This window comes from Nycticebus coucang, chromosome 9 (assembly GCF_027406575.1).
Source record: "Nycticebus coucang isolate mNycCou1 chromosome 9, mNycCou1.pri, whole genome shotgun sequence".
In the NCBI taxonomy this organism is placed as follows: Eukaryota; Metazoa; Chordata; class Mammalia; order Primates; family Lorisidae; genus Nycticebus; species Nycticebus coucang.
The window spans coordinates 103,947,334-103,957,913 of record NC_069788.1 but is presented as its reverse complement, the minus strand read 5'-3'; the positions used below and the strand labels follow the sequence as shown (position 1 = coordinate 103,957,913).

Here is a 10,580-nt window from a genome sequence, read left to right as displayed (position 1 = left end):
AGGAAGAACAAAGAGAAAGTTTAGAGCACTTCCAAAGAGAGATGGCAGTGAGTCCCCCTCCTTTAGGAGAAAAGGTGAGAGAGAGAGAGGCCTGCAGAGGTATTGAACACTCCATTCGAAATTGGCTGCAAGTCTTTCATTGGCCTCTCTGCACCTCCACGCAGTATTGCCCTTTTCTATGGGCCATTGGTTACCTAGGTTACGTCACACCCACATTCTTATGGGCCCTCCAGACTTCCTGGTTCGGCAGGCCAAGTTTTCCTCCATCCCCCTTGCAGCCCCTTTCTTAGTGTCGCTTTGCAACTTGAATATTTTACTGGGAAGTTAAAGAAAAAGAGGTCCCTAGAAGGCTAACACGTTGTGACAATGTGGAACCTAGTAGACAAACAGGTCTCAGAACTTGTTCAAAGACTCTGGGCTCCGGCGGCGCCTGTGGCTCGGTCGGTAGGGCGTCGGCCCCATATACCGAGGGTGGCGGGTTCAAACCCGGCCCTGGCCAAACTGCAACCAAAAAAAAAAAAAATAGCCAGGCGTTGTGGCGGGCGCCTGTAGTCCCAGCTACTCAGGAGGCTGAGGCAAGAGAATCACCTAAGCCCAGGAATTGGAGGTTGCTGTGAGCTGTGTGAGGCCACGGCACTCTACCGAGGGCCATAAAGTGAGACTCTGTCTCTACAAAAAAAAAAAAAAAAAGACTCTGGGCTGGTAGGGATGCAAGAATAGCGGGAAGGAGTGCAATATTGTCCAGAATCCCCATCTGAAGCATTTTATGCTGTCATTTGACTATTAATCCATTTGTGGACCTAAAAGCAATTACACGATTTCATATGGGTTAGGCTATAAAATTCTGTACACAGACCTCCTGACCGCAGGGACCACTGCATTGGTCTTCCCTGTAGAAGCCTGTGTTTTGCAATGAAGAGTCCCTGGTGGATCTGAACTAAAGAAACACAAAGCTGTTTGTCTTTTTGCCATGTTTTCTCCAAAACCCCTTTATTTTCCTTACCTTTAATCTTTCCCATCATCCAAAATACCCAGCATATTGTTAGCAGACTATAGTCTTTCTAGAATGCTATATTGGCAAGATTCCAAAATGGCTTTATTGCATTTACTACATTGAGTCCCAGCCTGGGCTGGATGCAAGCTCTCCCACAGCTTGGCCTAAGCATCAATTTTTTCCCTTCATGTGCATGAATCCTTCACCCTGGCCAAGCTGATCTCCTGCCCCTTCCAACCCTAAATTCTCTTCCTCTTGTCACTGAGATTTCACCCCCACCTCCAGGCTTCACCTGAAACCCTTCCTTCCTATGGAAACTTCCCAAGTAGTCTAGTCCATTCTGATTTTTTCCTATCTGAATTTTATTGATGTTTGTAATTCAGATACATCAATTAAACACTCTTGCGCACTGACACTGCTTGGGACCACAAGGCAAATTTATTTGCTTGTGTATACTTTTATGTTTCTCATTGATTATGTGTATGCACCCAAGAAAACCTTAATGATTGTATCTCTCACAAAACTGGGCATGAAGTAGGAATGCAATAAACATATCTTGAATTGACTAAATTATTTACATGATAAACTTAATTAGGGTAATTAAACAGGTCATTTGTTAACTTGTCAGCTTATGATCACCAACCAAATAAACTGGGTGATGGGCTTTAATACTAAACATTGTTCCTCATTATACCTGATCTCATTAAATCTTGCATAGTGACACTCTGTTCAAACTTTTTTTTATTAATAGTTCATTTTTATAGCTCAAAAAAAGGCATTACATATTACAATCAGAACAACGAAAAACAAAACCTCACCTCTACAGAGATAGTCAGTGTGTAGACTTATTACATAGGCACATATTATTTTTTAAAAAAGTAAACTGTTTTTACATAAAATTAATCACAATAGTGCAAGGAGTTACACTGAATAAAGATGGATGATGAATGAAGGAAAATGCAAGCCTTGGATTAGCTGAATTATTCACTGGATCTTGGGTTCATCCATCCTGACACACTAAAATGCACCATGGATGTGAGAGCAATGGAGGGTGAGGAGGGGTGCTCCTCTGTCACCACCTGATTAAAACACTGATTCGAATGAATCTCTTGAATATGGTAAAGTTTCTCCAGGTTCTATTGGCAAGTGGACACAAAGGTTAAATGAATGCTGGCTTAATGTCAGAGGAGTTCGTATCCTTCTTCCTTCATCCCCATACTTTAAAGTCCTTACATTTGCTGTTGGGATCTGACCGCCCCCCACAGGACACCAATGGTGTCGTGCATCCTAAAGCACACAGAGGCGAGTGACAGTGCTTACAGCTTCTGTCACAGAGTGGCTAGACAGTGTCCACAATCAGAACTGAGGGTTTGATCTGAGGCAGAAACACAGCAACAGCACAGAAAGAGGGTGCTGGAATTCCTTCCTCTGTCTAGTTGGAATCGACCAAACACATCTAAGTACCATCAGAAAGAAACTAAAATCATACCTAAACACACCACTAAAGAAATGCTTGTGTGTAATAGGTTGTACATGGTTTCACTTTTTTTTTGATACAGAGCCTCAAGCTGTCACCCTGGGCTCAAGTGATTCTCCTGCCTCAGCCTCCCAAGTAGCTGGGACTACAGGCACCTGCCACAACGCTATTTTTTGGTTGCAGCCGTCATTGTTGTTTGGTGGGCCCAGGCTGGATTAGAACTCGCCAGCTCAGGTGTATGTGGCTGGCGCCTTAGCTGCTTGAGCCACAGTTTCGCTTTTTTTAAACTACATTTTAGTGTTACTAAGAGACAGTGAGGATAGCAAGTGGAGGAGGATGTTGCTTTCTCTCATATCTGCTTTTGCCAAACTTACAAGAGTCCCAGGATGTCTGCAGAGTGTTTTCTCCTTCATTTTCCGCAGTCTTACACTTGCATAAAAGTACAGATCTATAAATTGGTGACCATCCTGACATCCCACATTCTAACATTCTTGTACCTTGGAGGGTTAGACCTACTTCTGCTTCAAACCCTAACTCTGTTTTAGAGGCTGATCTGTGCTTCTTTGCTCTCACACCACCGTTTTGTGGGGCAACGCCTATGGAACTTCCAGAGTAGTCTTCCAGCTGATCTTCACCACCCTCTATGATCCTCCTCCTTAATCTCTGTTTTAAAGGCAACTGCAAAATATAGGAATGTACAGTCTTCTGTGCTTCTGTGGTCTGGGAAGGTGATTATAAAGTAGATGATAAAAAGGAAAATGATGGACCAGCCGATTTCCCCATTCCTCAAAATTTGAATTTCTTGTTCTTAAGAATATATGAAGAGTAATATTGAACATATGAAGTATCACAGAAAATGGCACCAAACGATATTTTATAAAGTAACTCATAAAACTAGAGCTGGAAGGGACCTGAGGGAACAATTAGTCCAACTTTGTCACTTTTTATCTGAAGGAATTAAAACCCAATTAGGAAAATAGCAAGTCACTTAACACAGTGATTGTCTCCAGGACTCTGTCCCTTCAAGATTCACAGAAAGCCCAATTTCCCCTAATAAATCCATATGGCAGGCCTGCCAGTGACTTTATGAAAATCCTCAGTGTCCTTTAGGGAAGCTGGCCGCTAATGCAGCACCTTGACTGGAGTAGACACTTGATAAATGCTCGAGCTGAATGATTTTCCATTGTATACCCTGCTGTGCATCTTGTATTTTTCCTAGAGCTTCCTACTTTAAGACATCACCTCTAGTTTAAGCATTCTGAGGCTTGAAGCCCAAGGCTGTATTTATTATCTTTCTGCATCTTTTCATATTGAAATTCTAGTTTTTAAAAACTGCTCAATTATTATTTGCTTCTCTCCAGGTGCTACCAAACATATTACTATGGATAGTTTCTGCCTTTACAGGCTTGGAACTGCAACTTGATATATTTTCTCCATTCTCAAAACAAAGGGCTTTCTTTCTTCCTTTTTTTTTTTTTTTTTAAATTTATTTTTATTTTTTTGCAGTTTTTAGCCAGGGCTGAGTTTGAACCCACCACCTCCAGCATATGGGGCCGGTACCCTACCCCTTTGAGCCACAGACGCCGCCCACAAAGGGCTTTCTTTCTCCAGCAGATTTGCTAAGGCACACGAAAGAAATGTAAAAATTCCACATTCTTATTTTAGTCAATACATGGGAAAATATTACTAACGTATACATTTGTTTACATTTATGGTTATATTACATTCCTTCACTTTTAATTCCTTAAATACATATACCTCAGTCATGATATCTAATGCCGGTCTCATTTACAAGAACCTAAGTAAGAAATGGTGATTTGAGGCCAGGTGCGGTAGTTCATTCCTATAATCTGTAGCACTCTGGGAGGCCAAGGAAGGTGGACTGCCTGAGCTCATGAGTTTAAGACCAGCCTGAGCCAGAGCCAGAGCCGGAGCCGGAGCCAGAGCCAGAGCAAGACCTTGTCTCTAAAAAAATAGCCAGGCCCTGTGTAGGGTGGCTATAGTAGTCCCAGCTACTTGGGAGGCTGAGGCAAGAGATTCGCTTAAGCCCAAAAGTTGAGGTTGTTGTGAGCTGTGACATCACAGCACTCTACCGAGGTTCTGTCTCAAAAAAAAAAAAAAAAAAGAAGAAGAAAGAATGATTTGTAGAGAACTGGCACTTTGACATTGGTAATGTTTAGAAAAGATCTTAGAAACTTGGTGAGAGTGCCCTAAGTTTGTGTGAAGAGTTGTGATTTGGATGGACATGGTAGTGAAGTGTTAGAGATCATTCATTCACCAGATCATACTTTTTTATGGACTTAATTTTATCAATTTTGTTTGACATTCTTGTTAAATTGCATCCTTAGCATGACCCAAACTTTACCTACATATGCTTGGAATTAACTTACAATCATCATTCTTAGAAGAATTAGTTATCCTTCCCTTCTAAAAGTAGGCTGATGGTGGTGCTTCCTACTAATACCAATTTAATATTCCTAGAGCTTTTAAGAAAAATTCAGTTAATTCTCTGCTTTCCCAGCACTAAACTTAGGAACTCTAAATCACTCTGAAATTGTGATTTCATCTCATCAGTTTCTGCCTTAACTATTTCAGACCTCCATCTAACTATGGTGATAAAATAAGCACATAGTTAACACTGGTCAGTGGTTAATATTGGGAAAAACAAAGACCTAACACCCCAAGACCAGCTGTGCTTTCTATCAAATGTTTTTTCTCCTGCTGACTATTCAGATAGACAAAGTTGGGGCTCCTGGATCCGTCTGACTTGTAGGAACAAAACTGAACCAATAATCTTGACTATGGGCAGCATCTATACCACTGTGCCTTTGGTCAAAGAAATGTTTTTCAGTGTGAATCGAGTATACTGTGGCTTAAATTCAGCAGCACACTTAAGTGTCTTGAGTGCTGACAGATATTATTAGCTGATTCTGGAGGCAGGAATATGAGGAAAGCAAAATTATTTAAGTCCTCTAGGAAATAAAAGCATGTTTGCTTGCTTTGACATGAGTATTTGATGATAAATAAGGGTTAAGTTGTCTTAGAGTCTCAGGGTCAATATTCTTCTAGCAAACCTTTACTGAACATCTGAGTAATTTTCCTTTATTTCTTAAATATATGTTTGCCCTATCAGCAAGGATTTAAGGTGGCTGAACCCTATTATATTCTAAGCTTTGTGCTGGGTACTAGAAACAGAATAAGATACTCCTTGCCTCGTCTATGGACCATATTTCTTGGAAACATGAGATTCTAGGGAAATAAATTCTTGCTCCAAACCACTGGATTTGAGTAGAAATTAATTTTATTTCAATTAATATTTTAAATTAAAAAAAAAAAAAGTTTTCAAGGGTTATGAGCCCTACCAATAATGCATGAAAGAGTAGGAAAACTACATAGAAAAAAAAAAAAAAAAAGAACAAAACTGTCCAAATAGTTAATATGAATTGTAAACTTTTGGAATAATTAGTACTGTGTCTACATAAACAGGCAAAAGAGGTTTAATGGTCCCCCCACAAAGTGCCTTGAGTTTTCTTGTTTGACAGAGAATGGTGGCACATTTCTTATCCTTTTACTGTAAAATTGAAAAGCAAGTCCTAGACTCAAAAGAAAGCACAGTTCTTGACATCATATGACATCTAATTTATGTTCTAATAGTAATACTATGTGCTTATTGGTAAAATGAATTCACTTTTAATATTTTCACATTATTGGTAACAGACAAGAATTATTTGTGGGGCGGTGCCTGTGGCTCAGTCGGTAAGGTGCCGGCCCCATATACTGAGGGTGGTGGGTTCAAACCCGGCCCCAGCCAAACTGCAACCAAAAAATAGCCGTGCGTTGTGGCGGGCGCCTGTAGTCCCAGCTGCTTGGGAGGCTGAGGCAAGAGAATCGCTTAAGCCCAGGAGTTGGAGGTTGCTGTGAGCCGTGTGAGGCCACAGCACTCTACTGAGGGCCATAAAATGAGACTCTGTCTCCACAAAAAAAAAAAAAAAAAAAAAAAAAAGAATTTGTGACCACAAAAAAAATTTTTATAAAGTAGAAACCAAGGTCTAGGATGGCAGAGAATCAGCACACAAAAAGGTTATTTGCCCGTCTGTGGGTTCTATGCAGGTTATTTCTACGTATGTTATTCAGACTTGGTAAAACAGTAGGTCCAAAAATACACAGTATGTGGGTCATTAGGAAAGGTTTGAGATATGCAAAAATCAAGAAACGTAAAATCCGTGCGGACAGAAAACAAATGCCGCTTTCCCAGCAATGGCTGTAAGCTGAGCAAGTTGAAACCTGCCCAAGTGAATCAGAAAGGGCCTTGTCCACTGTGTTTCTTGGAAGTGAAACAATGGACCATAACACAGTGTGTCTCAAAACCCCAAACCTGTAAGTGTGATCTATTGTCAGTTTCCTAACAACAGTAGAGGTAAAACAAATTTGACGGAATCAAGCTAGTAGTTTTTCTTTTTTTGTGAGACAGAATAGAGTATCACTATGTTGTTCTTGGTAGAGTGCATCACAGCTCACAGCAACCTCAAACTCCTGGGCTTAAGCAATCCTTTTGCCTCAGCCTCCCAAGTACCTGGGACTACAGGCACCTGCCACAATGCCTGGCTATTTTTTGGTTGTGGTTGTCATTGTTGTTTGGCAGGCCAGGGCTGGGTTTGAACTCGCCAGCTCTGGTGTATGTGGCAGGCGCCGAGCCTCAAGGTAGTAGATTTTTAAAAAGTTAATAATTTGCTTGCTAGGGCGGCGCCTGTGGCTCAAGGAGTAGGGCGCCGGTCCCATATGCCGGAGGTGGTGGGTTCAAACCCAGCCCCAGCCAAAAAAAAAAATAATAATAATAATTTGCTTGCTAAATGTAGATAACTTATGTGGGATTTTCTCAATTCTTGAGTTAAAAAAAAAAAAATCCCAGCTGGCATTGTGGCTCATGCCTGTAATCCCAGCATTTTGAGTGGCCAAGGTAGGAGGACTGTTGGAGGTCAGAAGTTTGAGACCAGCTCAAGTAACATAACTCTCATCTCTATTAAAGAAAAAAAAAGTCCAGGTAAAAGCATGAAGGCAATGAGAATTAACCAAGAGAGGAAAAATAAGATCTCACAAACACATGTGACACCAACAGATGAGGCAGAGATCTTGACAGGATGCTAGGCTTGAATAAGTAAAGAAGGTGCTGGGATGATCTCAATTCACTTTGAGAATTCCCCAACCCACTCGGTTGTTCTATAAGGAATCTCAAATACCTTAGTACATGGAGGGGGGCAGTATATGCCTTGGAATCCCTTGCCGAAGACCTCAAAGGGACTGCACTATATTTCACAGAGCATGAAATACCATATCTGAAGGAAAAGACAACTGACTCATAGAACCTTATTGAGATTAAACTTACATCTAGAAGGGATCCCGGTGGTCATCTAGACCAAATCCAATGTCCCTTTCATAGCACCCAAGGTAGGTGGTTATTTTAAACCTCAGACATTTGCACCAATATGAAATTTTACTGTGAGTCTATTCCTCATTAGAACACTTGCTGGAAAATTCTTATATCGAAGCATCATCTGTCATCTGTAAAGTTCCTCTTTGTTCATATTTTGCCCTTTGAAGTCACAAAGAAGTCTAATTCCCCTTCCATTTTACAGCTCAACAGAAATTTCGAGGCAGCTGGCACATCATTCCTCCTTGTCTGCACCCGCTTCCCGCAATACTTTCTTTCTTTACAAAAGCCATTACCTTGTTCCCTAAACAGTCAGACCCTTCACAACATGAAGGGTCACACCCTGGTCACCTGCCTGTGCACACAATCAATTATTAGTTGATTAATTTATTAATTTATCTTAAAATATGGTACCCAACCCTCCATCTAGATGTAGACAGACCTTCACGGCATCCCTGAACTTTTAACAGAGGTTGAGTGCATTAGCTTTGTGAATAGCCACAATGTATTGTTAATTTAAAACTGAACTCCCATTTCCCTAAGAAAACATTTCTATGTAAACTACTGTGAAACCTGGTTTTTCCAATATCCTTCCCATCAACATACACACTCCACTCTACTCTGAGGGTTGCATTTTAAAATCCCATAACAGGGTTTCTCATTAATGCTCATTCAATCTCATTCTTTTAGTTTCAGTCTTATATTCAGATTATTTCAGAACACTGTAATGGTTTCTATATGCTAGTGTCAGTACATAGTTAGTATTCAATGACTGTTCATTTAATAAATAAATTAATCTTGAATCTATCAGCCCCCCAAACTGGAGATACTGCTGTCTATTTCTGCATCATCAGCAAATGTGATGTATGCTTCCTGTCCCCTCACTCTATTCTTCACTGGAGAAAACATCATGGTATAAATAAGGGCAGAAGAGAGCAAGGATAGATGAAGGAGATGATGACTGTCCCAGAAACAGAAGGAGGACAAGGAGTGCTCTGACCTTTGAACTCAGGATTTTAATATACCCAATGTTAGAAAAATATGGTTTTCCCCCCTCTCTACCCTAGAGAGATCTTTTTGATCTATTACAACACTATGATTATTAAATTCTGGATTTTGGGGGAAGCTCATTCAAGCTTAATTTTAGAATAGCTTTTAAAATTATCTTTTCAGCTTAAATTTCCTACATAAAGTTTGGGTTAAAGAGACATACAATCGTCTATTGATTATGAGGTATAAAAAGAACTCCCAAATGACCTTTACAAATGCTTGAGGTAATATATGCCTACAGTTGTTTCAGGAATCAGAAGTAGCCTGTCTTTTTTTTTTTTTTTTTTGGCGGGTTTTTTTGGCCTGGGCTGGGTTTGAACCCGCCACCTCCGCATATGGGGCCAGTGCCCTACTCCTTTAAGCCACAGGCGCCGCCAGTAGCCTGTCTTTTTCAGTATGAAATTTAGGTATTCACTGAGATTGAAGCTATCTTCTGAAGTGAATATAATCTTACACTTAATGTCTCTTTTCCCCAGAATGAAGAAAAATAAGCTTAGTCTTGTGTCTTTCTTTAATAGTTGCCCTTTTGATGAATGTAAGTCTATTCACAGAATAAAAAAGTATCCTATTGGGTCTATTTCCATTGTCTATTATAACTCAGGATAGCAAATCATGGGACTGAAACCAACCTTAGAAAGATGGAAAAAGTGTTTCAATCTAAATAATCTAGAGCCAGGAGGAAAACGTGTCAAAAACTTCTGCTGCATAGTGTTAATAATCAAAGAACAGAGAGACCTGCAAAAGGTCTAGCAGATCCAAGGAAGAAATTTATTTTGCACCTTTTCTGAACCTTTTCTAGAGAAAGCAAAAGAGATAGATTCTTACTTAACTTCTCAAGACTGTCTTTTCTAGAAACTCATGTGAGTGACAGATGACTATCACAAGGACATCATGTCAACACTGATGTGGGAGCTTCTCTCCTGTCAAAACAAACCACGTACCAGTTTTGACTGGTAAGATAAGCAGAGAAAGACAAGGAAGCTTAACTATACTGTCAGCCCCAGAAGTCAGGTAAACCACGTGCTTCAGGTGTGAGCAGAGTCAAAGGGCCCCTCCAAAGCAACCACCTCAGGATTTCCTGTTAAAACGCACGTAACTGTGAACAGGAAGGTCTGACACACTGTTCCCAACAGCAGGCGAGACGACACCCTGTCATGACTCTGGAGTCAGGGTTCTTTGCTGTTGGGTTTTGTCACTGTACTCCACACTCCTTGGGGTTTTCCATTTCATCTCCTTCAAAGTCTGGCTTCAAACTTTTTTTTTGCTCAATTTCCACCTGCCAAGAAGAGAAGTTGGAGATAAATATCAAAAAGAAGAGAAAAGCATGAACACGAGAAAATGAACCAAAACAGAATTCCTCAGTAGGTTCTCTTGAGATTCCTTGAAGTTTTGCTAATGTTTTGGACTTTCACCACATTGGAGCTATTGACTGAGTTTATCGTGACTCCCTTTGCACACACTCTTCACTCGGTCTGGAATACCCTCTCCCACACTGGCCACCTGGAAAATTCGAATTCTTTGCTTTGCAAGGTGGTCAAAGGTCACCCCTTTTTTGAGGCTATTTTCTTTCTTTCTTTTTTTTTTTTCTTTCTCTTTCTTTTTTTTTTTAAGACAGAGTCTCACTTTATTGC

At 40.4% G+C, this 10,580-nt stretch overlaps 1 protein-coding gene across 4 annotated transcripts in view; it reads right to left on the bottom strand.

Annotated features, from left to right (window-relative positions):
- Window positions 1–4,578: 4,578 nt before the first annotated feature.
- The window catches only part of STON2 (stonin 2), a 187,042-nt gene continuing 181,040 nt past the window's right edge, over window positions 4,579–10,580 (bottom strand). For all 4 annotated transcript variants that reach the window (XM_053602425.1, XM_053602428.1, XM_053602427.1 and 1 more), the window contains one exon: window positions 4,579–10,225. In XM_053602425.1, the coding sequence (XP_053458400.1) occupies window positions 10,142–10,225 (84 nt within the window). In that variant the 3' untranslated portion in view covers window positions 4,579–10,141. The remainder of the gene's footprint in view (window positions 10,226–10,580) is intronic.